The sequence below is a fragment of the Talpa occidentalis genome, unplaced genomic scaffold (assembly GCF_014898055.3).
Source record: "Talpa occidentalis isolate TD23 unplaced genomic scaffold, MPIMG_talOcc4v2.1 talOcc4.7, whole genome shotgun sequence".
NCBI classification, from domain to species: Eukaryota; Metazoa; Chordata; class Mammalia; order Eulipotyphla; family Talpidae; genus Talpa; species Talpa occidentalis.
This window is the reverse complement of record NW_023605083.1, coordinates 135,520,240-135,547,138: the sequence shown is the minus strand read 5'-3', so window position 1 is coordinate 135,547,138 and position 26,899 is coordinate 135,520,240. Positions and strand designations below refer to the sequence as shown.

At 66.0% G+C, this 26,899-nt stretch overlaps 1 protein-coding gene across 1 annotated transcript in view; it reads right to left on the bottom strand.

Annotated features, from left to right (window-relative positions):
• Positions 1-26,899, bottom strand: part of RPTOR (regulatory associated protein of MTOR complex 1) — a 116,807-nt gene that overhangs the window by 42,053 nt on the left and 47,855 nt on the right. Inside the window, exons 6-9 of the mRNA XM_037494972.1 lie at positions 25,826-26,001; positions 15,769-15,828; positions 3,888-3,988; positions 3,386-3,530 (exon numbers count right to left, since the gene is read on the bottom strand). Coding sequence (XP_037350869.1) covers positions 3,386-3,530; positions 3,888-3,988; positions 15,769-15,828; positions 25,826-26,001 — 482 coding nt within the window. The remainder of the gene's footprint in view (positions 1-3,385; positions 3,531-3,887; positions 3,989-15,768; positions 15,829-25,825; positions 26,002-26,899) is intronic.

Sequence of the window (26,899 nt, the reverse complement as noted above, 5' to 3'; positions counted from 1 at the left end):
AGCGTGCCGGGGGGCGCTCGCAGCTCCCTCAGCCCGGGCGGCAGCGCCAGCCCCCACGATGGGGCCCCACGCAGGTGACTGGCGGGACTCAGGGTTCCAGACCTGCTGAATTGGAAGGAAGGAGAACGGCTCCCTGATGGCTCCGCATCAAAAATTAAACAGGGCGCAGCCCGGCGCCTCATCACCGCTGCCTGCGCGGGGGGCGGGGGCCTGTCACCTGGTTTTAACCTTGATTTCCATTAGGCCTTGTTCTCTCCTCGCCCAGTAACAACTCAGCCTCCGGCACCAGCCAGGCCGAGATGGCCAGGGGCAAATGAGTCACTCCGGGGCTCCTCACTGCTCCCCGGGAGTGGCAGCTGGGCCTGCTCATGGGAGGGGCGGGCGCCTGGGCGCGCCTCATGGGGCCTGGTCATCCTGGCCAGGAGCTGGCACTGGCCGGCACCTGGCACCGGACACCTCCATGCCAGTTGGCCAGTGACCGTGGGTGAGGCCGATTCTCCCCGCCTGGCACATGCCATCCAGGTTGGGGTCACACCACCAGCCTCTGGGATGAAGGACGGAGTGGAAGTGAACATGACCCCGAGAGGGGCTGCATGGCAAGGCCGTGGCCTTAGGGGTCTCCACCCACTGGCACTCCCCACGGTGGATGGCGCCCCGTCTTCCCTTCCAGACCCCGGGCCGCAAGTGTTCCAGTGTTTTTGACTCGGCAGAACAGTTGGGACCAGTCTCTAAGTTAGGTGATGGCCAGGCTGAGTGCTGGGCCAGCTGGGCCTATGCGATGGGCCCTGCCACCAGCACCGACCCTGCCGCGAGGATGCATTGGGCTTGGCTGACGGTGCATGCCAGGGCCCAGGTCTCATCTTCCGGGGCCCTCTCTTGCTTCCAGCCCACCAAACTGGCTCAGTCAGGATCACGGTGGCAGTCAGGTTGCGTGTGGACATGCAGGGTCAGCAGCAGGTGTAACTCCACAGTGAAGCGCAGCGGCGGCTGGGGTGGGGGGCACTGACTGGACCTCGCAGTGCCCGGCACGGGGAGGAAGTTGAGCCGATCACCCCGTCTCGCCATGGCCAGTGGTGGGAAGGCAGGGTGGACATGCACGGTGGGAGTGTCCCTGCTGTTTGCTGGGAGGAGACTTGCCAGACAACAGCCCCACCAGCAAGCCTAGCGTGACCGCCCTCGCAGGGGAAGGCAGGCTGAGCTGCTGTCCCCGGGTGGGGAGGCTTCAGGGGCTCTGTGGGGGCGCGGCTGGGCGTGGAGCCGGCGTGCTTGAGGACCCTGGGATGGGGGTCATTCTTGAAGAGGAGCTTAGGGACAGCGTTTAAACAACTGAGACCGCTCAAGATCTGGGCGGGAGGTGACTTCGAAGGACACACTCGGCGGACGAGACTCACTTCCCCTGAAAACAGGCCACCCGCACCCCAGGCAGGCAGCTGGCCCCAGGGGTGCCCTGGTCTAGAGTGTCCTGCTGCCACCACCAGGGCCCATAGCTCTGGCGACCCCTCAGCAAAGCCCCCGGGAGAGGCTGCTGCTCTGGTCCGGAAGGGGCTGCTCCCTGCGAACAGGCTGCCGGGGGCACAGAGCTGGACGCTTGGAGGAGAAAATTCCACTCTGAGCTGCGAGGCCCGGAGACGAGCCCCAGACAGGGAGCCTGCAGGGGCGGCGGGGGCTTCTCCCAGCGAGGCGACTGGGCGTGGGCTGGGGCCGGCCGGGGCAAGGTTCTCCCGCCACTGCAGAGATGGTGCTCGGGGCCAGGCCCTGCGAAGCCTGCCTTACGCCCACGTGCACCCGAGCGCTCTGCCCAGGGGCAGTGCACCTCGGACTGCCAGGGAGGGCCCCGGGGCCCAGTCGGACAGTCTTATAGCTCAGCTTCCCCTCAGGCTGCCTCCAGGCCGCATGGCCCTGCTCCCAGGAGCACCCGAGGACGAGCCTCACGCAGGCTGCTCCCTGTGGAAGCCAAGCTCCAGCACACACGGGGGAGAGAGGGGAGGGGCCCCTGGAGGGGGTGGGCGAGGCCACCCAGCGCTCCGCAGTGCAGAGCCCGAGGCCAAGGCTCCTTGGCCTTGGTTAGGAACGCAGCAGAAGCTGAGTCCACCGTGACGGCCCCAAGCCCACGTGCTCCCGACGGCGGCGTTCTCATCGGGCGTCTGAGCAGCGCCCCGCACGTGCGCGCACACAGTGAGCTGGCCCTGAGGTCCGCGGGGCCTTGCAGCAGGGGCAGCTGGGCTCGGGCACGGCAGAGCAGCAGCAGCGGCGGCAGCACTGCGTCCCGCCCCGTCCAGACACTGCAGCTGACGCCCGAATCCAGGGTCCTGGTGGGGTGGCGAAGCGGTTGCTTCCTGCCCACAGCAGCGCGGCTCCCGCCGCCTTGGAGGAGCCCACGTGCCACAACCACCCCGGCACCGGTTCCCACAGCCTGACGGCTGCTCCTGCAGCCAGAGGGCCCTGCCTCCACCCAGCCTCTCCTTCCTCCCGTCTCTCACAGCAGGTGTTCGGAAAGCCTGGGTCAGAGCAAACAGGCCGGACTTAACGCCTCGCTTTCCTAAGGGAAGAGGCTGCTCTGAGGGTCTCTTCCTGCAGGAACGTGTGTCCTGCTCGTTATTCATCCTGTCACTGGGAAGGCTCTGCACGACGCCCTCTCCAGGCCCAGCCTGGGTTCCCGGTCATGTCCAGGAGCTGCGCGTTGACCCCGTGCCCAGCTCCTCGAGGGGCCGGCAGCGCAGGACGGTCTTGCTCCGCGGGGTGGCGCGGCCTGTGTGGCGCGTCTGGGTAACGTCCCAGATGACAGGGCTGGCTCCCGTGGGCCGTCGGGGAGGGGCAGGGCGCCCGCGTCGGGAGGGGCCGCCCACACGCCCAGCCACAGGTGTGCACTGTGGAATGGCTCTGGGGTGCGCAGGTCGGGGACGCTCTGTCTGACGACGGTGCCAGGGCTCCCCCAGAGGCTCCTCCCCGCCTGCTTCCCCTCCACCTCTGGGCATGGCCTCAAACTCCACTGGTGTTAGAAGAGCTGGGAAATGGGGAGAAGCCGGGGCCGGAGATAACGCCGACATGCTGCACGCTGCTGCCCTCGGGGATAGCAGCTGGGAGCCGGCTGGGGAGCGGCCTGCGGGCGTGTGCGGGCGCAGGGCCACGAGCAGGCCTCGGGCCAGGAACCAGCCTCAGGACGCATCCAGAGCTCGGCAGCAGCTCCTGATCTTACCCCCCAGCCCGAGTCTGAGAGCTGCGGGCCCCAGAACGCGTCCGGCCACCCTAGAAGCCCCTGCTGGGACCCGCTAGCTCTTGTCCTGCCTTGCTGGGCCGGGGCCGCTCTCCAGGCTGCGCCGCCCACAGAGCTGCTCCACGCAGACGTGCCGGCCCCGCCGCCCGCGCGCCTGCCGTGACCACTTACCACATGGCGTGCATGTACGTGGGGGGCAGGCGCGGGCTGCTCACGGGCGTGCAGTTGTACGACCTCATGATCCTTTCTGCCAGCAGAAAATTTCGAAACAGACTCGCCACCAGCAGGTCCTGCCTGAACAGCTTCTGGAAGAGATCTGGGGGCAGATGTGACATGAAAGGGCGTCCCCAGCCACACACACAAACACACACACACACACACGCACTGTCGACGCCTGCTGCAGCGAAGGGTGAGCGTGCATGGGGACGCCACGAGTCCGGTGCCGTGACCCGGCTGTCAGGACGCATCGAGCAGGGTCAGGGAGGCGGCCCACAGGCGCTGAGCCCTGCCCTCCCGGCATTCGTGACCCCGCCCCAGCACCCGGGGACCCTGGCTCCTCGGCTCGCTCTCCACGAGCCCCAGCGCCAGCCCACGGCTTCCTCCCGGGAGTCCCGCCACTCGGCTTCGCAGCTCGCGGCCCGAGCGCACCCCCGCCCCGGCGCTGCAGCCTCACCCCGGGGGAGCACGTTCCAGGCGATGGTGTCCGTGATGGCCGTGAAGATCCAATTCAGTTCGCCCAGCGGAGTCCTCCTGTCATTCAGCCGGCCGGGAATCCTGGGGGACAAGGGTCGGCCTCAGGGGCGTCCTGACGCTTGCACAGGTGACAGAGGGCGTGGGAGAGAGGGGCGGGGGGCGGACAGCTGCAGGCCGAGGGCTTGAGCAGCCGTAGGGGGCGCCTGGCCCGCTGGGTCTCGAGGCTGAGGGAGCAGCGCGGCCGGCACCCTCGGCTCCCCTTCCCCACCAGCCTGTCCCTCCACAGCTACACAAACGCAGGCTCTTCCGGGGCCTCTTCCAGATGCACGGACTGGAGTCCTCAGGAGGGGCCTCCTGCCCTCAAAGGGGAGAGCCATGCAGGCCGGTGCCAGGTGACCAGCGCTCCAGTGCCCGGGAGCAGAGCCGGGACCTCTGCCAGCACAGCCAAGGGGCTCTGCCAGGCGGTGGGCATGGGGGGCGTGAACAAACAGCCGGGAAGGCACCTGACCAGGCCCAGCCCTGCCTTGCATGCCATGGACGCCGGTCACTGGCCTGGAAGAGTCGTCAGTGGGCACACGGGCTGGGCACACACGGTGGGCGTGGAGCCCGCAGGTTCCTGGCTGTGTCCAGGCCTCTGTGGAGACCAGGACCCTCGCGCTGAAACCTTCAAGGAGCGGGCACACGAGACCGTCACCATCAGCCAGGCCCTGCCTGCCCTCCCCACACTCCGGACAGACCGCCAAGTCCCTGGGCCCACGGCTGCTGCTGAGGGTGCCCCGCGCTGGGCTGCGTGTCCCTGGAGCAAGCTCCCAGGAGGCTTGCCCCGACCCAGGGCCTCCACACCCTCGCCTCTGACACCAAGAGCAGGTTGGGGAACCGGCCGCTGCTTTGGAAATTCACCACGAGGACTGGGGACACCCAGGATGGCTGGCCCCTCAAGGTGACGGTCACTGCAGAGGACGAGCTGGAGCAACATGCCCGCATCAGCACAGAGAGGGCTGCGGCGGCGTTGGGGGCCCCAGACTCAGCCCCCAGCACCCGCGTGACAGCGCCACGGGGTGTGCCCGCCGGGCCCCCAGGAGCCCCACGGAGCCCAGCTGGCAGGACCCACACACTGACCTCAGCCTCCAGTGAGGTGCACTGTGGGGTGACCCTGCTCAAGCCTGGGCTGCTGGAGGCTCCGCCTAGTCAGGATGGCCAGGTCACCATCATGGCCTCCTGCGCACGGAGGCAGAGGTCAGCCGCTGTGGACCAGGCCCTCCTCTGGCACAGACTGTCCAGCACCAGGCCGAGGCTGAGGCCCAGGGCCCAGCCCTGTGCCCGCATGTGGCTAGGCTGCTGCAGGGCCTGTGCCTTGCGGGTGAAGTCCCGAGCAGCTCCTGGGGAGCAGAGGCGGCTCTGAAGTCCGTGCCTTGAGCCGGAGTGGCAGGGCACAAGGGCAGGTGGCAAGGGGCCTGGACGGCTGACCCCAGCAGGGCACACGGGGCGAGGAAGCGAGTCAGGCTCAGCCCAGCAGAGCCGCCGGAGGGCGGGCGGCCGGGGAGGGGCTGCAGGGAGGGCCGCGCATGTCCCTTCATGAGTGAGCGGCGCCCTCAGGCTCAGCCTCCGCCCCGTCAAGGACTAAGTGCTGGGAGGTGCGCGAGGAGCCGCTGGCCGCCCTGCTGGTGCCAGCTGTGCTGCCGGCGCGGGCGCTGCTCCCTGCTCTGAGTCACGAGGCTGCGAGCTCCCGTGCCAAGCGGGGACGGAAATAAAGTGGCAGCTCCCACAGCAGACACGCGGCCGCGGCTCGGGGCTCCTGCCACCGCCTCCTCACCCTCAGCGCCGCCGCAGCTCAGGGTTATTTCTGCCTCTCCCCGACATCTGGCTCCCCTCCGGCTCAGTCCGGACAGGCTGACCTCCGTGGTTCCATCCTAGGCTGTCAGGGTGACCCGAGATGGTCGGCACACGCCTGCTGTGCCTCAGTGTCCACGCCCACCTTTCGTGGTGCTGGGAAGCATCAGGCCAGAGTGGCCGGTCCCGGGCTGGGCTCCTGCCCGCCAGCTCCCCAGCCCCCGCCAGGCGTGAGCAGGGGCCGGTCACCCAGCTGCTCAAGTGGCCCCAGCCCGCTGTCATCGCCCGACCAGATCTGGCAGAGATGGCACGGACGGCTCCAGCTCTGCCTGGCCACCCTTGTGGCTGGCCTCCAGCCCCGCTTCCCCACCCGAAGGGTATAGAATGAGACGAAAGGCTGACCCCCTGGGCCGCGGCAGCCACTGGGGAGCCCCGGTGGTCGAGTGGTATCCCCCCATGTCCGGCCTCCCCGCTGGGCCCTGTGGGCCACAGCAACTGCTCCCTGGGCCAACTCAGGGCTGCGCGTCCTGGCCCAGAGCCGTCGCCTGTCATCTTTCCTTCGTCCCTGCTCTGGCGTCCGCATCTGCTGACGGCCTCTGCGTGGCCAGCTGCTTCTGTCATGGCTCCGAGAACTAGGACACAGATGGCGACTGCAGCAGGGCAAGGCCACAGCCCGGCCTAGGTTGCTTCAGGGCCTCACACATGAATGTCCAGCTGGAGGGGCAAGCGGAGAGGCCGGAGGGAAGGCTGGGTTGACCCCCAGCTAGCGTGGGCTCGAGTTTGGCCCAGGCAGGCTGGCTCGGACATCCAGCTGGAGGTCGGCCTGGGGCTTCACCTCCTGCCCACCCCACGAACCTCCTTGCCGGAGCCTCCCGGTGCACACTGAGGACAATGAGTATCACCGAGGGGTGCTGAGGCAGGTGCTCGGCAGCCTCAGTCCCGGCCATGACTGCTATGCAGGGTGGAGGCCACAGGGGTCCAGGGCACAGCTGGCTGCGGAGCTGTGGCTGCAGGTCTCTCTCGGCGTTGCTAACCGGGCTGCCCCGCAGACTCACCGCGTGACAGTGGGTCTGTCCTCGCTGTCCTCAAGAGCCCCTGAGAAGCCACTGACTCCACCGCCGGCCAGGCCCTGCCCTGGCCAGTTTGGATCTCCACTGATTTTGCAAAAGCTGCCCTCCCCACACAGGCACCCCAGCGCTCCCTGCGGAGCTTACAAGACCAGGCAATGAGGTGCTTCCACGCCCCAGCTCACCTGTCTTCCCAGGTAACTCCCCACAAGTGAGCTCGGGATCGTCACCAGGCCCTGGTCAGTCCCCCTCAAGAGCCCCTGTGGGCTTTTCATGGAAGCTGGAGACCTCCGCTGTGGCCCCTCACCTGTCCTCCCACCTTCAGGGGCCCTCCCGGCCTCTTCCACCTGCCCCCAAGCGGGGCTGCAGGCAGGCCCATGGGGTGGTCTTGGGACCATCGGAAAGGGCCTGACGCCTGACCGCTCGCCAGGCCCCCGTGCTGCTGACAGGAGGCCAGGCTTGCCCGGCTCACATGAAGGTCTGTCCTGGGCAGCCCCATCCCCAGAGGAGACAAGCCCACCCCTTGGTTGCTTGGCACGAGCGCCCTATTCAAGCAGACGGAGATGCACCGTGTGTCTGGCCACCTGGTACTCGCTGGCCGCGGCTCTGCGCTTTCCAGTGGACCCTCCGGGCCAACCTCCTGGTGACTGGGCCCTGAGCATGGCAGCCTGTGCTCCCGAGTAGCAGCCCCTTGGGGTCCCGCAGGGCTGCTGAGCGCGCCACAGCCTGGCTGACTCACGGCGCTTCCCTATTTAAAAACAACTGTTCCCATGCACGCCCACCACTCCCCAGCGCCTCAGGGCTGCGGTTCGCGTGGGGGTGCCCTGTCCTAGCCCTCAGGAACACTCGGAGTCCTCCCAGGGGTTGGCTGAGGTCTCCCAGCAAAAGCCACAGGCATGGGGGCTGGCCTCTCTGGCCCAGGGACCGCCACGGCCCACGGCTCCGTGTGGCTGCAGGGCTGTGCTGGGCTGTGCAGGGCCCGCTTCCTCCCTGCCTTGCCCCTGCAAGGTCCCCTTGTCTCGGCTTCTGCTCCCCAGACACCCAACTGGAACACGAGGTGTGTGGGGGATTTGCAACCTGCACGTTTGCCACCTTTCACCAGAGATGAGCCCCGTCCAGCAGGTCACCGCAGCGGCCTCTCAGACACGCTGCCCAGGTGGGCGCTGGGCCACGGCGTGTCCCGTCAAGTCCAGCTCAAGTTCTGCCTCCCGGCAGACACCCCTTGCACCTGGCCGGAGTCCCAGTGCCTGCTGCATCCTCACGTGGGCCAGCGCCATGAGAACGAGGCCGAGGGCACAGTGGCCGCCCCCCGCGCTGACCAGAGCGAGGGAGCCCCGTGGACAGCCTGCAAGCTCTGAGGAAAGAAGAGGCTGGGAAACCAGTCCCCAGAAAACGCCAGACTCCCAAGATTTATTTATTTATTTACACAAGCACTGGGTACAGTCAGAAGCGCGGGAGGGTGAGAGGATTCCCCAGAGCCAGAGCGGGGAGCAGAGCAGGCAGAGGGACCGAAGGACACTGCTGAGGGGAGCAGCGGGCGGCAGGAGAGGTCTGCACGCCATGTGGGACCCTCCTCCGGTGGCCGGGGAGCAGCCGGGGATCGAACCGGCGCTGCAGAGGCTGCGGGCAGCTTCGCAGCCCAGTGCTCAACTGCTGCACCACTGGGGAGGCCCAGGAAAGTGATTTTTAAAGACAAAAATTTTAATTTTTATAAGACCAAGATGGAAAATTTTGGTAGCAAACAGGAAAGTCATTTTTTAAGAGCCCCCTAAATTCTAGAACTGGACCCCCCTCAGCAGGGTCTGCTGCATGGGAACCCGACAGGAGAGCTGACAGCAGACCAGGCGCAGCCGGAGGGGGATGGAAGGCGGCTCGGAAGAGCCCTCCGAGTCAGCCGCAGGGAGACAGAGGCGGGGCCGAGGGGGGTGCAGAGGAAGGTGGTGGGGCACCCCAACTGGAAAGGGCACCCCAACTGGCCCCAGGGGAAGGGAGAGGGCTCAGAGGGCAGCAGCTCGGGACAGCCGGGTAGGAACTGGCACATCCACGATCTGGGGCCCACCCCACATCCGGGCAGACACCACAGCTGGGGCTGACCCTGGAGACCAGTGGCCGGAGGGACCAGGGCTGGCGCCACCTGTGGGCCATGGGCTGGCCGCAGCCTGAAGACTCAGCCTGGACGCGGGCTCCGAGCTGGAAGGTGGCGGGGGGCGAGCTCGGGCCCAGGTGGGCAGCGACTAGGGGCGCCTCATCCTGCCGCCCAGGGAGGACGCAGACCTGGGAGCCACACGGTGGCCGCTGAGGGCCGCCCTGGTCTCTGCACCTGGCCACAGAGCACCCACAGGGGCCCGGGACCTGTAAGGTTGAGGCCAGGGCAGGGGGGAACAGCCATGAGAGAACAAGCAGTGCCGTGAGAAAGCAACTTCTTTAAAGAGCAACTTCACGCCACCTTCTCCACCTCCCACCCTCATCCCCCACCAGCGACTTCTCTGACCTCTGTGGGGGTTGGTGAGCCTCGCCCGGGGGCGCAAATAAAATTTCTGCCTGTCAGAAATTTTGACCTGGCTCTCCCTTTTATTTACTGCGCCAATCCTTTCAGACCTGCCTGCACCGCAAGCCCCCGGGGAAGGCAGCCGTGCAGACAGGGCAGCGTGCCCCGACTCTGCGGGGCGGCGGCTCGGAGCTGAGCGGAGTGACGGGATGCTGGGGCTCGCACAGGACTGATCAGGAAATGGTCAGCAGCGGCGCCAAGCACAGGACGGAACCCCGCTGGGGGCTGTGACCGGAGCACAGGGACAGGCCAGCGGGGCAGTGCCACGCGCGTCCTTGGCAGGGGTGGGGGGGCGGGGGGGCAGGCGCCTTGCCAATGCACAGCACGCCTGGGCCCTGAGGAAATGGCTGAGCCTGAGCTGATTCCTCACTCATTTCCTGAAAACGCTGATTGTGTTTGGAGGGATCAGGAGGGGTCCTCACCAGATGCCTTCCTGAGAACTGCAGGCCCGAGCAGGGAAGTCTCCCAGCAGAGCTCACCAAGGAGCCCCGGCCTTCGGGGAGAGGCAGCTTCTAAAAAATGTGGCAGCGCAGAATCCAGACCAGCCTTGGGGAGCACCTCCCCTGCCCCAGCCCAGCCCCCAAGAGCACCAGCCCAGCCCCCGGGAGCACCACCCCTGCCTTAGACTAGCCCCCGGGAGAACCTCCCCTGCCCCAGACCGCCCTTGGAATGTGCTGAACGCCCTCCCCAGGGAGCATCTTTGTAAAAATTGAATCCAAAGAAAGCGGGAGGTGGGAGGAGGGCGTGGAGCACTGGGAGCCTCCGTGTGGTGGCCCTGGACGCCCTCCCCTGCCGAGCTGAGGGTGATCCTCTGTCCCGGAAGACCAAGCACATGGTCACTCCTGGAGCGAGGAGAGGTCTGTGGAGAGCCTTGCTGCCTCCTTGAATTGTGAAAGCACCACAGACAGCCCCAGCAGGAGCAGGTCTTCTGGAATGGCTCTTTTCTGTGCGTTCCTGGCAGGGCACAGTAAGCCGACGTGCGTTCCTGGGCAAACCAAATGTTGGAAGTCCCAAACCAATGCACTCTTAGCTGTGGGATAGTCCTGCTGGGCTACGTGAGATCTGAGTTACACACAGCACAGTTTCATGTCTGTAATCTAAAACGTGGCCTCAGAGACAATACCTTGGGCCTGATGGCGACCTTATATCCAAAACATGCAAAGGACTCTTAGAACACCACGAGAGCGCCCGCGTAGAGAAGGGGTGAACGGCCTCCAGACACCTCGCCAAGGAGAACACGCCCATAGCAGATGCCCAACACGCTCAGCCACTGGGGAAACACCCGAGGGGGCCACAGTGGACCTGCCTCCAGCAAGGAGGGTGGAACCAGAGGGGCAGCGGACGGGACGCGAGGGGACTGGGGGGTGCAAGAAACCCTGCGCTCCGCACTCACTGCCGACAGGCACCTTGGCAAACAGCATGGCAGTCACTGAGACATCACGTCTGACTTTACTTTCGGACCCAGCAATTCTGCTCCTACGTGTCTGCCTGAGACAAATGAAAATACACGTCCACACAGAAGCTGGCATGGAGACTCGCAGCGTCAGGCCCCGAACAGCTGGTGACAACGCTGGGTGACGGCCACAGGCAGGCTCAAGGGACAGCACTCAGCAGCGAAAGGAAGCCAGACGCCCATGCCCCACCGAGCGGCCAGACGGCCGCCCTCTGGCTCCCTTACCCAGGACCGTCCACAGGGCTGAGGCTGCCGGGAGCGGGTGGGGAGGGGCTGCTCTCCTGGCCGGGGCGTCAGAGGGGTGGCGTGTGCGAGAGTGGTCGCTGCTGGCGGCTCGCGTAGGAGACCGCTGGGCGGCGCCGATCGCGCGCTCGAGGGGAGCGTGGAAATTAGATCCTAATAGAAAAATACAGTGAGACCACCCAAAATGCCTCGGCTGGACCCACGAACGGCGCTGGAAAGGCCGCTGCAGTGGTCACGTCCCCAGTTCCGTTTCTGTCACGGCAGCGCGCGGCGGGAGGAGGGCAGGCTCGGGCGCTCCTGGGCTCTGTGTGGAGGCCCCTGTGGGGCCTCCTTTTCCTTCCTCTCCACGGGGGGCGGGACAGCCCTATGAGCCCCCCCCCCCCCCGAGGGGTCCAGCAGGGTGCCCCTGCTCTTGCCGGCCTGTTCTGGAGCTGGAACCTCGAGCTCTCAGTGCAAGGCGACAAAACGGGGGAGCAGGAGGAGCCTGGCACGGCCTCCCTGCGGGGGGCAGCACTGTGAGCCTCAGCAGCGTTCCCTGGGCCTGGGCGCAGGGCGCAGGCTGACTGGCTGAGGGCGAGTCCAGACACGGCCTGATGCCACCTCCGGACCTTGCGGAAGGCCCGCCCGGCCACCCCGCGGGCGCTCAGGCAGGAGGGCCGTGCGTGGTGCCTGGCAGCGGCCCCACTTCTGAATTAGCGCCAGTGAGTCATCACTCATCCTATCAGTGACTGGCAGGCGTTAATGAATTACTGATTTTTCACCTTCAACCAGCCGATATAGCATATTTATGTTGGGAAGAAAGGTACTTTGTGAACCGAGACTGGTATCTTTTGATGGTTTTTCTTCAAACATAATACATGTGTACAATTCCGCCTTGACAGTGGAGCAAATTATAATCACAGCTGCCGAGCCTGTGCTAGCCGGTGTGGGCAGCCCCCACGGCCGCAGATGGCCCCCAAGGCGCAGCTCCCCGCCCCTGCAGCCCCCACCGGCCCCACCCCCACCAGGCCCTGGTCCCCTCCTGCTCCCCCTCCAGGCGGGGCTTGGCACCAGGCGCAGTGCGACAGCAAGGGGAAGCACACTCCTTGACCCTACTTGGCATCTGGGTGCTCGGGTTCCCCATCTTTAAGAGGCGGGTCACGGCAGCTGCACCCCTTAGGGCTGCAGCTGAGATTGGAGGTGGAGGGTTCACATGGAAAACGCCTGGGCATGGTCCTGGCGCAGAACGGGGCTCAGCAAATGCTCCCTAATTCTCGACCAGAAACTGCGAGCCTTAGCCTCACGCCCCGAAAGGCCTCGCCGCGGCTCCAGGAGGCACCGACCAGGACTCCCATGAGGGAGACGGAAGGGAGGTCGCAGAACGCCGGGGTCAGGGGCACGCGTCCGCTGGCCGCCGCGGGGCGGGCTCGAGGGCGGGGTGTGGGGCTCATCCTGTTCAAGGTGCAGGTCTCAGCTTTCAAATACGCTGTTTACACCCAGATGCTCAGCTGAGGAATGGGGAGCTCCCCGCTGGCCTGGCGGCCGGTGTGAGCCTCCCGATTCCCAGAGGCTCCCGACGCCCTGGTCCCCGCACTGTTTAAGCCTTTCATTACTGTGTTTCAGGGCTGAAAAAGAGCCTCTCATTTCCAAGCACGGATCTCCCGCCGCCCACCCCGAGGACCCGGCATGACGCGCAGGGCCAGGCGGCCGCGGTGCAGTGACCGGGGCCGGGCTGCGGAGGCGCTCTGTGATTTACTTCCAGACACAGCAGCTTAATTAGAAAACAAACTCCTGCCCGGGCTTTAAAGCGTGGTGAATAATCATGACACCCGCGGCCGCTCTCCAGAGCCGCCACCCCGGAGGGGCAGGGCGGAGGGGCACGGGTCCAGGTCCGGGGCAGCCGCTCAGAGCACGCCATGCGTGTGCAGGATCGCCGCGCGCTGGTCAGCCCGTTTTCGCAGCGACTGAGAGGGCCGTGACACCGATGGGCGGGGCAGCAGGGAGGCGGTTGCCCTGCGCCACCCTGGCCTCCCCGGCCAGCGCCTCTCCTTTCTCAATACAGATGACGGCTCCAGGGGTGACCAATCTCACGGCCGTGACAGAATTCGTCCTCCTGGGGTCCTGGGCTGCGGGGCTCCCGGGACGTGGTCACAGCAGGCGGGCGGCAAATGTGGGCACCCAAAGCCGCACCGCGATCCCGGGAGCTGGCCCTACTGGGCCCACGCAGAGTGGCGCCCACGGAGGGGCAGCCTGGACACGGCCATGGCCGGTGAGGGAGCGCCCAGCAGTCCCACTCGTGTTTTGAGTTAAAGGGCAGCACCAGCCTGGGTGGGGCGTGGAGCCCAGCTCAGCGACATGGCCATGGGCAAAGGCCTGTGGCCTCCCAAAGGCCGCGCTGCCCTGTGGCTGGGAGGTGAGGTGGCCAGAGCAGTGTCCGGGCAGGCAGAGCAGGAGCCTGGCGGAGGCCCACCCTTGCTGAGGGGGTGCCGCGGAAGGGGAGGGCCGGCCCGGCCTCAGGGCAGAGAGCTTCGGTAGGGGGAGAGCGGTACTGAGCCGGGTGGAGGCACCAGCCACTTTCCTGGGGCTCTGGGGCTGAGGTGCGGCTCCACAAGCCGTCCCGGGCCAGCCCGGCCAGGCTGAGCGCCAGTGCTCTCCTCCGCAGAGCCCGCGGGGCAGCTGGGGCCCGAGAGTCAGAGGACTGGAGCGGGTGCTTCCTCCGGGGGGCCGAGGCTCCCACCCGAGGGCGCCAGGGGGTGGAATCCTGGACTCGCCCCAAGGCTCCCCACCTCTGCCCAGCCAGGCTTCAGCAGGGCTCTCTGGGGAAGGAGGGGCACGCGAGTCTCGGGGCCCTCGGGCTGGGGGGCTGAGTCCCGCAGCGGGGCCTCTGCCGAGCTGCGTGCAGAGCGGTGACTCAGGGCCTCGTCCACAGGCTCAGGAAGTGAGTCACAGCAAGGACTTGTGGCTCCTCCGGTGACTGGCTCTTACTCCCTCTTTGTCACCCCACCTGGAGCGCCACAAAGCTCCCTCCCCCACACTCGCAGCCCAGCCATCCCTGCGGCAAGCTCTGCAGCTGCCTCAGAAGCCCAGCTCCCCTCTCGGGAGGCACAGCTGGGCCCGACAGACATGCAGCCCCAGACACCAGACAGACATGCAGCCCCACGTGGGCAGGGGGCCCTGCTGCTGGGGCCATCACTGCCAGGCAGACCCTGTGGTGCCCCCGCTCAGGAGGGGCAGGACCCGCCCCGCCCCGCCCCAGAGTTCAGACTCCACCCCTGCCCCACAACAGTGCTGGGTGCCTTTGAAATGGAGAAAGCACAGCCCCCCACTCCCCTCCCACTCCCCCCCCCCCAGATGAGAGCAGGCAGGACGGTGGGAGTGGGTGCCTGGAGTCTCCCAGAGGGAGACTTAGCATCGCCCTCTCCCGCTGGGGAGGGAGCCGCAGACTCCAAGGAGGATGGGGCCGTCTCCACCCCGGCCTCATGCCCCCGCCTGGCCTCAGCGCTTCTCCCCTACGCTGCACAGCCCCCCACAGCCCCACCGCCTTCCCAGCTGCCATGTGGCCACCGGCTCTGGCCCGGCCCAGAGCCCGCAGGTGCGGGCCCAAGCCCCTCTCGCAGCTCCTGGCTCCTGCCAGCCCCTCAGTGCTCTGCCCGGCCTGTCTGCCCTGGAATGGCAAGAGCAGACCCCGCGGTGCCTCAGGACCGTGTGGGGTAAGGCAAGGCCTCCCTTCTGGGGAGCAGAACCCCAAGGACCCCTGCTAGTTCCTTCTTGGGGGCGTCCCCCCACGGACTTCCTGTGCTGCCGGGAGGGGTTGGTGGAGTCAGGAGCCGTGAGAGTGGGGCGGGTGCGTCTCCCAGGGCGCCCTCCCGAGAGGTCGCCAGTGTGGGGGGCCCGGCAGGGCACGGCAGGGGCGCCCTCACGCTGTCAGCCTGAGCGTCTCCCGGGGTAAAGGACCGCCCTGAGCCCCACAGGGAAGGCGTCTCTTGCCTCTTGTCTGTTTTTAAACCACACTCTGGGTACGATCCCTCGCCCCCACATGTTCACAGACGCCCCCTCTGGGCTGCACCCCCCGAGAGCAGACACCCACACATGCCGCGGCTGACGTGCCCCCCAGCCTCTCGTGGAGCATCTCGGCCCACACTGCCCAGCCCGGTGTCCTGCGCTTGAGGCCACACCCAGCAGGCCTGTGCCTGCCCCGCGGCGGCTCCGGCCCTGAACCTGAGCCCGCACAGCCTGTGACTGCGGCCCGCGGCCCACGCGCCTCCCACACGCGCCGGCCCACGGCTCCGGGCGGCGTGGGCCGGTCCCGACAGAACAGAGGGTGCTGGGGCGAGCTGGATCTGGGAGCGACCCCGCGTCACAGGCAGTTGGGGCAGTGGTGGTCACGCGACCGGCTCCCCCAGCACCCAGCCCCGGGCAGTCGTGCTCCCGGCCTGCGCGGCAGGCGGACTCCCCTTAAACGTGTCCATACGTGCACCTGATAGTCCACGGCCTTGCAAAAGCTTCTTTAAAAGGTGGACGCGATCTCAGGCTCCGCACCCCATGGCCCCTCCCCGGGGCGTCACCCAGACCCCTTCATGGGCACTCAGGTCGCGGTGACACGCTGTCTAGAGACCCCTCAGCGCCGGCCCCGCCCGGCTCCGTGTGGGGCCTTCACCGATCAGAGCACTCAGCTCTCTGGCTGTCTTTAGCACGGCCTGCATGGGCCCACACTTCCTGGGGGGCACCGGCGGGTACTCACTTCTCTATCAGGTCCAGGGTGACGCCGGGCACCAGGCTCACGCACTTCTGCATGCAAAACCTGCAGAGGAGGAGAGAGAGCGGGTCACACCGAGGGCATCGGGCGCTTGCCACGGGGTCGCGGTCAGGGTGGGTGGGCGCAGAGGGAGCCCGCCCCGCCGCCCGCCCCTCCCCCTCCGCGGCCTGGGCTCAGGGTGGAGGCGCCCACGCAGCAGGGCCCGGGAAGGAAGCTTCGCTGGACGCCGGCCTGGCTGTCCTCCCTGTTCGGAAGGTGCCGGGGGAGCTGCCGCCGGGCGCACAGAGGAAAGATGCGGGAGAAGGCGAAGAGGCGCGTGCTCGATCGTGTCATTTTAATTATCGTGACGTCACGCCAGCCGGCGTGCGGCCGAGCATCCGCGCAGGTGCCGAGCGCGGGAGTGTGGCCGCCGACCTCCGCTCGCAGGCGGCGCAGGGAGAGAGGGAAAGCTGCTTCCTGTTTTCACGGGCACAAGGGGATGTTGAGTTCGCCCAGAAAATTAAGAGCAAATAACCCTTCTAAGAACAGGGGCACCGGCGAGTGCTCACACTCACCGACGCATCAGGCGTGCGGCTCGGGGGGAACGGGGGAGCCGGGCCAGGACACGTGAGCCGGGCCGAGCTCGGGGCAGACGCGGCGCGGGTGGAGGACGGAGGCAGGGCCCGGACAGGCGGCAGGGGATGCTGGTCCTGCCCCAGGCTGGAGGACCCCGCTCGACCCTGCCTGGCCGGCTGCTCAAAGCCAGCCTGGGGCCGCCGCCCCTGCCCTGCAGACCAGTCCCCGGGCGGACGCGGGAGCCACCCGGGCCGAGCCGACTCAGGGCCAGCGAGCGGCGCTCCGCCTGCCGCCCGGGTCTCACTCTCACCCAAGTCTTACTGCTTTGACTGAGGATGTGGCTTGGAAGAACCTTGTCAAGCATTTCCCTCACCTGTCTCCCGAGGAAGGGAGCACGCTGGGAAACCGGGGAGGCGCAGATGTGCCGAGCCCAGGGGCTGGTGTGAGGACTGGGTTGAGCGCAGGGCCCGGGCACTCGCCCGACTGGGGCGCCCACCGTGGCTTCCGGAGGCGGGCCCTGGACGGGCAGGCCACCTCACCGAAGCAGCGGGTGGTCGGGTAGACGCGTTCCGAGGTGGGGCCAAGTCCAGTGTGGCGGTGCCAGCCGACAAGGCTCCCTCCGTCCTGGGCGCGTCTGGGCCCCAAGGCAGGGCATGCACATGGGGGAGGCCTCGCCTCCTGCCTGCTGTGCGAAACATCCACTCCAGTGCCTCGTCGGCGCCGTTCCTTCAACTAAGCTGAACCCGACAGAAAATAAAAAGCCCAGTCGCCGCGTTCATGGTATTCTGAGTCCACCGCCGATAATCTGGGCGGATGCTTGCAGGCTCTTTTTGCATTTAAATCTTCAGTACATTGCGCGTTTATTTTAAGGCAAGAGGTAGGAATTTAACATTTTTGAAGTCATCCATGTGCCCCCAATACTAGAGGGAACAATATTCGTTCTTTTCCCAGAAGAAAAGCTCCTTCTCTGCACAGATGCTGTTTCTGGAACTCTCCGTCCTGCTCCGTGGGCTCTCGAGGCTATTCTCATTCCAACCGCACCTTCGAAATGCACTTTGGAGCTGGCAGGACGAGTCTTTCATAAATCCATCTTTTTTTAATAAACGTTTGGTGATGCTCAAGCATCTAGTCTCCCTGGTGACCTTTAAAATCACTTTGTCAATACTGCGCAGTATTTGCAGTTAGGGAGAAGTTACGGCCGCCGCGGAACACAGGCCCGCCTCTCCCGCGGACGGCCCCCGCGTGGCTCCAGCAGCCGACCCCTCCCCGGCATCTCCTGGCTGGGTGTCCTGGACGCAGGGAAGTATGAGCTACTCGGAGCCCTCCGCGCAGAAGCGCAGGTAAGACAAGAGGGAATAAGAAAGTGGACACAAGCACCGCCCCGAAGTGGACAGAACCACCACTCGGGGGGATGCAGGGGGGGACAACCCTACGGGCGGCCCCGACCCCAGGTGTGGACCTGCACGTCCACCCTCACGGAGCTGTGACTGCCTCGGCTGAACGCGCCGTCATCGCTGGTCTTTTCTTAATGGATTTTATTGGAATTCTTTGGGCAAAGAGGAAATCAGATTATACATAATTCAAATTTGCTTTAGAATATGGATGTCTTTCATTTCGGGTAGTTATCACACTGCCCAGAATTTCTAGACCAGTTTGATGAATGAATTAAAGCCGGACACGGCCTCCCTGTCCTCATGGGCATGGGCGCCCAAGGGCGGCTGCCGGGCCAGGCGCCTCCCTCTGTTTGCACTGTTAGGGTTCTCATTCAAATTCATTTTTAATTTTACCAAACAACCCTTTCCGTTTGCCGACCAGGAGAACAGACCCCGCGAACAGGCAGCCCGGACACAGGCCGGCACGGCCAGAAGGGGCTCGCCAGCCGGGCGTGCTGAGCCCTCACCTCCAGTGGCTGTGTCTGTCTGTGTCACGGTGAGTGTGTCCCCGCGTGAGTGCCCCGCACATCCTGTACTGGCCTCTGCGCCCTGCGGCCTGGCCCTGCAGTGCCCCCTGGCCCCCGCTGCCTTGTCCTCACGGTGCCTGCTCCCCTTCTGGCTGATTTTAAACTCGCGTGTGATTTCTGACTAAATACGACCTCTTAAAGCTTTCTTCCTCCCGCTGGTTCTCTTCCCACCGGGTGTGTTATCCCATCATCCCAGAGCCCCCACAGAGCTGCTGAGTCTGGCCGCCTGAGGCTCTGGGCTACCACCCCCCACCCCCGCCACCCCGTGCCCGCCCATCTCTGGAGGCTGCAGCCTGTGCCTCAGTCCCAGTCCGCTGGGTGCCCGCATGACCCAGGGAGCTTCCGGGCAGCCCGGGCGGCTGGGACGGCACAGTGCTCTCCGCTGGCCGCGCCCCGGAGCTTCAGAGCCCCGCTGGCTGCCTCACTTGCTCGGGGGTCCCCATCTGTGGAAGCACCCCCCCCCCCCGCTCCTCCCTCCCCATGCCACAGGCCTCAGGGCGGTTTCCTGCTTGGGGCCGTGAGCAACGCGCTGCGGACAGTGCACTTGGGTTCCATGCGCCCGTGACCCGTGTTTCCCTGGTGAGACGCACGGCGGCTGCTGGAGCACAGGGCTGCGGGGGCAGAGCACACCCCGCAGCGCCCGCCGGCCACGCCGCTTCCTCCTCAGTCCCTGCGGCACACTGCGAGCGGGCGCGGGCACACTGCGGCACACTGGGGGTGGGCGCACCACAGCAGGTCTCCGGGAAGAGCTGTGGGCTCCTGGCCGTGGCTTTCCAGGTGCATCCCGGCGAGCGCCCACCCGCCCGCCCGCCGGCCTCTGCAGCTCAGCTCCCCGCCTGGCAGACTATCTGTTCAAATCTTTTGCCCAGTTTTCAAATGGGTTATTTTTTATTGTTGAGTTTTGAGAGTTCTCTGTGAATTCTGGGTACTTGTCCTTTATCTTGTGATTTGCAAATATTTTCTCCCAATCTGGCTAATTTTTCATTCTCTACAGTGTTTTTGCAAAGCAAAGGCCTCTAATTATGATAAAGCACAGCTCATTATCTTTTCCTTCTGTGATTACGCTTCTGGGGTCGCGGCTAAGAACCCTCACGCAAGGATCTTCTCTTCTTTTTTTCCGAAAGGAGAAAGATTATTTTTCTAAATTACACAAGATTTATTGCTGTGGTTTCCCACTTCGCCAGCAGTTGGCTGGAGCGCATCTGTCCCAGGTGCTGGGAGGGAGGCTCGCAGGCCACACCCACACGGCGGCTCTGGCTTCTGTGCTCCCGCCGGCCAGCCCGGCACACGAGGCCGCGCCACAGGTCCTCCGACTAGGCCGTCCGTACCGCCTGGCCCCCTACCGTGTACGTGAACACTACCCCAGGCCGGCCCTGTCTGCGAGCGCGCGGGGGCAGCCCCGGTGCCATGAGGACCTGGTGACAGGGCACCTGGGCGGGCACCCCTGGCTTCGGCCTCTGGGGTGGTGTCGCTTTCAGCACACACCTGAGTACCGAGGGCATTGGTGGCCTTTCTGGCCCATGACTTCAGCACGATAGCTGGCCAGCTCTGAAGCCATCGACGCTGTTAACGGCGCTGGACTTCTGGGGATAGTCAGCTCTGAGGCGACGGCTTTACCTCTGTCTGCAGCCTGCTCTCCGCAGGGGTGCCACCTGCAGTCCAGCGTGCTGGTTCGCGGGACGCCCAGGCTGCCCGCCGGGTCACAGCCCACAGTGGGCGGCCTGATGACCAGCTGCGTCTTCACAGCCCAGAAACTCGGGCGGAGAATGGCTGGGGGCCGGCCACTGGGAACAGGGCTGTGGCGTGAGGGGAGAGAGCTGAGGGCCGCCAGGGGCGCTTTTTAAAGCCAGGCCCCAGGGCGCCGAGGCCTCCGCTGTCCTCAGCCACAGGCCCATCTGCTCAACTTACATGAAGAACAAGCGATGTTTTAAACACAAGCCCCGAAGCCCTGCCACCTCCTTCCTTCTTAATGCCGGTTCTCTCCTGCTTCTGAGCTGCTCTTTCTGTACTGTAAACCCACGCCCCTGGCCCCCCACTTCCCTCTGCGCCCCACAGTTCACAGGGTGGGCAAGGGCAGGCCAGAGGAGGCGCCTGCCCGGGGAGCCAGGCTGCCAGGGCACTGAGCTTTCAGAGATGGCACCGACCCCGACAGCCCAGCCGAGGTGGGAGTCCCCAGTGCCCACAGGGGAGCAGGCTGAGGCGCTGCAGGGCTGGGTCTTAAACCCAGGGAGTGAAGGCTGCAAGGAAGGGAGGGCTGGGCCACTGCTGGTCAGAGTGGGCGGGAGGGGAGGCCCGTGGGGGACAGCTGTCTTCACGCCTAGTTTTGAAAGTCGAGCCCGAGCAGCCCGCATGCTCCCCTGCCCCCGCCAGCGCCCTCCCCTCAGCGCCTTTCTCCACCCACACCCGAGGAGTGCACGGCGCAGAAACCGCCCGGCCGTGTCCGAGCAGTAAGACACCAACGTGATGGCGCGTCCTCAGGAGCCCCTGACAAATCGGGCACCGGCTGCCCGCTTGGCGCGAGGTGGCGAAGGCGGCAGGGCCGTGACGCTGCTGGGCGAGGGGCCGAGGCCCCTCAGCATTGTCAGAGCCACCAGCTCGAGCCAAGGGGCTATGGATGAGCCCCGGGGATGGGCTGGACGCCAACATGTGAGCCCCATGGGTCTCCCATGGCCGTCACCACGTGAACGTGCCGTGACGTGTCCCGGATGCCCAGGCTACACCGGAGCTGGGGCACCGCCAGGAGGCGCATTCTCCTGCCAGGCTCCTGGCTGCTGCCCATGTCGGCAGAGGCCAGGGCCCAGGGTTGGCCGCCGAGGCCTCCACACCTGCACGGGTGCCAGGAGTCGGCGAGGCCCACCAGGGAGGAGCCGAGCCCCACCCGCCTTGGAAGCCAGAACTGCCTCCTCTGGTGATGCCAGGCGTGGGGACCAAAGGAGGAGGTAGAGCTGCTCCCCCACAGGCTTGCCGAGCCAGCGCCCCCACATACCACACAGACCACAACAGCTCTGGCTTCCGAGCCCTGCACCCCCGATTTTGGGGCGCGCTTTGGAGTTCGCGTGGGCGAGGGCTGGCCCATGATGAAGGGCAGCGAGGTACGAGACACGGAGAGCTGAGCGGGTCCCACCCTGGCCATGGCTGCACCTCCGGGTCTGTCTGACACGGCTGCGGGGAGGGCCTCGGGCACATGGGGGCTGCAGCCATTGCCCCGGGGCCCTGGCGAGCAGGGGGTGGCGAATCTCCCCTCGCTGGCCACCCTGAGTCTGGCCCGGCCCCGTCACTCGAGGTCTGTGGGACGCGAGGGAGAAAACAAGAGGCCTGGACACTTGAGGCCTGGACAGCCAGCCAGGCCGCGCTTCCTGGCGGGACGGCACTGGAGGGGAGAGGCGGGGCCGGCCGCCAGGTACAGACAAGGCCAACCGAGGAGGCAGCCAGCGTGCGGAAGCGTGCGGAAGGATTCACCGCGATACCCTTCCTTCGGGACAGCTGATTTCCAAGAGGCCACAGGAGCCTCAAGTTTGGCCAAGTTAGTCAGTATTCGTGCAATAACTCACAAGCGTCATTCCTTGGCGTCACCACCACTGGTCCTGCATCGGTGTGCCTCGGCTGACCCACGGGCACCCCCCAGGGCTGTCTAGTCAGCGTCCCACAGCACAACCAGAGGTTGCGGTGGCGAGGAAGCCGCCCGCCACCCCAGGGCCGCAGGACCGGGCCTGCCCCTCCGTCCCGTGAGCCTCTCTCCTGTGCCCCAGGCCCCATTGACACCCCGGCTCCCACACCTTCTGAGCTGAGCCCTTCGATGCTTTCACGTACACGTGCAGCCAAACCCGTCCTCCCGCTCAAGACTTAAAGCCGCTTCAATCACCGTGAATGGGCTGCGGTTGGCACACAAGGAAAGGCAGGTCTGAGACTCCAGTTGGAGCACCTGAGTCGCCGTTGGCTCTCCCGTCACCCCAACCGCTGCCTGTCTCCTTCCTGGCCACCCAGCCCTCTGTCTGGCTCCGGGAGGGCCATAGCCCATCGCAGCCCGGCCGTCCTGGCTGGGGGCCCGTGTCCACCTCCGCGTGACCCACTGTTCCCAGACGCCCCGAGCGTTGGTAGGCGGTGACGCGCCACACGGGTGGCCCCCAGGACGGCGGCGCCAGCACTTTGTGGCCCGAGGGAGCCACACCTGGGTCCTGATGGGGTCTCCTGGGCTGGTGACGAGTGTCGCCTCCGTGAGCTGGGCAGCAGCGAGGCGCCGCCTGAACCCCATTTCTGAACGAGCTTGTGCGAGGGCTGGGGCGCTGCTGGTGAGTGTCGGCAGAGCTGGGGCAAGCGCACGGCGCCTGGCCTTCTCTCTCGAGGGAGCTCTGTTTCTACACTTGCTTCAACCGCCCAGACTCCATTTTCCTCCGGGGTCAGCTTCGGCGGCTCGCGTCTCCTGCGGATTCCTCGGCCGTCCTGGAGCGCGGCGCTCACTGGCCCTGGTGCTTCGGGTGTGGAGGCGCCTGAGGCCCTCAGGGCCGTGGGGTCTGCGGTAGCCCACCCACTTTTGGTCCAGGTGATCTGGGTCTTCTGCCTTCTGGCCCTCGCTAGCCAGAGCTCACACCGCGCTGCTGCCCGCCGAGCTCACGGTCTTCGAGGGCCTCGGCGTTCTCCGTGTCCGCTCTTCCCCGTTCCATGTGCTGCTCACTCTGTCTTCGGGGAAAGCTCGGCCACAGGTCTCAGACTTTCCTAATTAAAATCCATAAACGCCGCCACAGTCACGACGTGAGTCACTGTCGGCGAGCGGGAGCCCGTCCAGCAGCTGCCCCTGCTGGCCTGCGCGGGAGCTGGGGGCCCGCCGGAGACACCCAGGAGCAGGCTGCGAGCGGCCCCCCCCCGCCGCAGGCCCTGGCCCCGTGGGCCCCCGGGGTGGTGTCTGCACAGAGCTTGGTGTCCCCTTTACCGAGGGCCCGAGGGTCCCCGCGGCCTGGCCAAACGTGCCGGGGCTCTCCGGCCCTCAGGCTCCGCGAAGTGCGACGGGGACTGGACGGCCTGTGGGTGTGGGCGGGCTGGGGCCCAGCTGCTCTCCCGGGCACCGTCCTGCCACCTCCTGACTTGTGGGAGGGGCGGGGGCAGTCTGTGCCAGGGCACCAAGGACACAGGAAATGTCCACCGCTCTCACTCCCGAAATGTGGAAAGTTCAAGCGAACATGGGCGCTGCAGGGACCGGCAGTGGCCGCCAGGGGACTGGCCCCCACCCTGGTGGGAGGAGCTGGAGGGGGAGCAGCAGCTCCTGGAGGAACCCTGGGGAGGGTCGCGTGTGGGCGCCGTCAGAAAGGAGTGTGCAGGTCCCGGGGTGTCTCCTCCTGGTGGGGAGAGTCCTGGAGAAACTGCGCAGAGGCGCTGGGGGCAGGCGGGGCCCTCGCCAGACCTGCAGGGGTCCTCTCCTCCTGAGGGCGGCTTCTGTCCCCAGCCCACATACTCCTGTGCCTGCGGAGCGTGTGGGCTCCCCTCGCTGGCCTCCCAGGTGCCGGCCAGTCTGCGAGGGAAAGCAGCGCTTCCTTCTTGCCTTCCCGCCTCCCTGCCCCCTTCCTTCTCAGCCCCAGACACAGCAAAGCAAGCTGTGCCCGGCAGGGCAGTGGGCAAAGAGCCCGGGGCACCCCTACCCGGTCGCCCGCAGCCATCCTCCCTGCGCCTGCCTCTTCTCCCCGCCCAGTGCTCTCGGCATTCCCCGGGCCCTGCACCACGGGGCTGTGCTGCAGGGTCTCCCTGCTGGACCCTCGAGCTTATGACCCTGGTGGCGTCCAAGGGTGGTGGCCGCTGTGCCCTGAGCCTGGCAGCAAGGGTTGGGCCGCCTGCAGGCCGGTCTGCCTACAGGAGTCATCACCACACCGGGGCATCCCCTTCCCGTGTGGACGCCAGGGACCGGGACAGCGAGCGAGCACGGCGCGGCTGGGGCGGGTAGGAGGGCCAGCTGAGGCCAAGGCCACGTCGTGGGGCCTCCCGGGGAGAAAACCCTCTCAACTGATCCCAAATACACCCACTGGCCACTGTGGCTAGAGCCGCGGCGGCAGCACACGCACATGAGACCACTCCATCAGCCGTGTCCAGACAGCCTCACTCGGAGGACCTCTGGGCTGGAACACAGCAGGCGCTTCCCTCGGCTCTTTAACAAGACACACTGTACCGTGACACACACACACACTGTACCGTCACACACTGTACAGACACACACCACCGCATCTCACACACACACTGTACCGTCACACACGCAAGAACCTGCACGCAGGGCTGTCTACGAGCAAGCTAAGGCATAAGCTGCTGTGCCTATGTAACAAGTGCAGTTAAAAGCTGTCCTCTTAGTGACCGAGGGAGTGAGGGGGTTGGGGGGTAAGAGAGGAAGGGAGGAAAACTTACTGGGTAAAAAACATTTTTAGGTTATTTACTGAGCATCAGAAAAGAACAGCCATCATGTTCGCAGTTAAAACCCTGGTTCAGTTTTAAAGCAGGGGTTGGCAAGCTAGTCTACAGGCCAAGTCTGGCCCCAAGCCTGCTTTTTTGTAAATAAAGTTTTATTGGAACACTGCCGCATGCATTGGCTCACCACTTCTGGCGGGACCTCTGGCCCACAGCCCAAGCCATTTACCATCTGGCCTGTTACATAACAAGCTCATGTCCTCCTATTTGGAGCGACTCGGAGCTTTTCTACCTTGAAATACCTGTATCCGAAGTCAGGAACGGTCCATGTGAAATGTGGACACGGGTGCCGTGAGGGAGGCCATCATTCCCAGTGATGCTCGCTAAGCGAGTCGGAGGGTCTGAGGTGGACATACCCACCCCATGCCGAGGGGTCTGCAAGGAAACTGGGGAACCGGGTCTGGGCCAGCTACACGGAGCCTGAGCACCCGTCGCACTCTGACCAGCCAGAACCTCAGAGGGCCTTGGGCACCCTGCCGCAGCCGTCCTCTGGGCCGCAGGGCAGACAGCTGCGGGGCTGCCCGGGTCCACACTGGTCTTGCTGTGTCCAGAGGGGTGGGGGGAGGCACCGAGGCTAAGTCTGGGCTCTCAGGCACCCGCCTCACTGCAGAGCAGCCTCGGGGCTGGCAGCAGCCACAGCTCCAGCAGAACGTGAGATGGGGAAGCGGGAGCCAGGGGGGCAGGGGGCCAGGGCCGGCCGTGCACTCGGCCTCGCATGAGTCCTGACCCTGAGGAGGGGTCCACCCCAGGGTGCTCTCTGCACACGGCCCAGCGCAGCTGCCACCGCCTGGCACCAGGCTCTCTTCAGCCAGCTCAGAGGGCACTGGACTTGGGGGGGAAGGGCGGCGTGTCTGAGGCAAGAGCCGGTCCTCCCTGGCTGCTGAGCACGGGAGCGCCGCGGCCGTGCAGGCACGGGGCCCTCATCACGAGCCTACCTCCCCCAGGGCCGCTCTGGGCGTGACCGGCCCTCCCAGCTCAGCCAGGGTATAGCTGGGAACGCCAGTGGCAGCCTGGCCACCGCCAGCTGGCCCCGCTGGCACCGGGGCCCCAAGGCCCGGGTGTCACGGGGCGGGTGGGCACACTTACCAGCGCAGGGCGATCTTGATGGGGGTGGTGAGGCACGAGGTGAACAGGTCGGCTGGGAGGTCGGGGATCATGGGCAGGAGCTCGCTGGCCTCGCAGGCCGCCAGCTGGATGCAGTTCTTCATGGACGGCGGCAGCGGCATCTGCGCGAGCGGGTGGTTGGGGTTGATGGCAGCCACCTGCGGGGACACAGCACTGGTGAGGAACGTGAAGGGAGGAAACGGCACGCAAAGGGAAGACAGAACCTGGTGTGGCGCGTGGGCCCCAAGGGCCCCTGACGGGGTGGCGGCCAGCACCCAGCCATTGGTCCGGCACGTCCACGGTGCCCACAGCTGTCCTGCCCGGGCTCTTCCCTCCAGGTCTTCCCCGGCATCTGGGCTCAGCCTTTCATCCACCACATGACAGGGATGCGACTTGGGGCTCAGAAAGTGCCCCCGCCGAAAGCAGGGGCCAGCTCCGAGGGTGCGCCCCAGGCCTGTCCAACAGTGGGCTCACCCCCGGCAGAGCGCCTCCCTTTGCTGGAATCAGGGAGAAACAATTTTTTTGTCTTGAGCCAAAATCCAATTTCTCTGTCCAGCAGGCGGGAGAGCGGCTCTCGCCGATGCTTCCTCCAGAGACCTGGAAGCGGGCGCACTGCAGCCTGGGGCAACCCCAGCTGATTGTCTGATCGTCCGCAGGGTGCGCACAGGGCCCCGTTCCCACCCGCATGAAGACGGATTAAACCGTAAATCGTTCTGGAAAGCAGGGCGGCGAGGGGTTCGAGGGCAGGCTCGCAGCCCGCCGTCCCCGCAGCCGCCCTGAGCTCGGGAGACCCTGAGGCGCCGCGGTCCATGTGCTCCTACGGCCGCCCCACGGGTCTCCTGCGTGTGACAAGACCCCCGCGGGTTCTGCTGCCTTTTTGGAAACGGCGGGGAACATGGGGCTCCGGCGTCTGCGCGGTGAAATCTGACGCGGGAGGCACTGACCGCGCGCTGAGGCTCGGGCTCGTGCCGGGAGAGGGGCGCGGGCCGGGCCGGGTACCTGGCCCCGCGGGGGCAGGAGGCAGGCGGGGGTTGAAGGGAGCTGCCCCGCCACGCA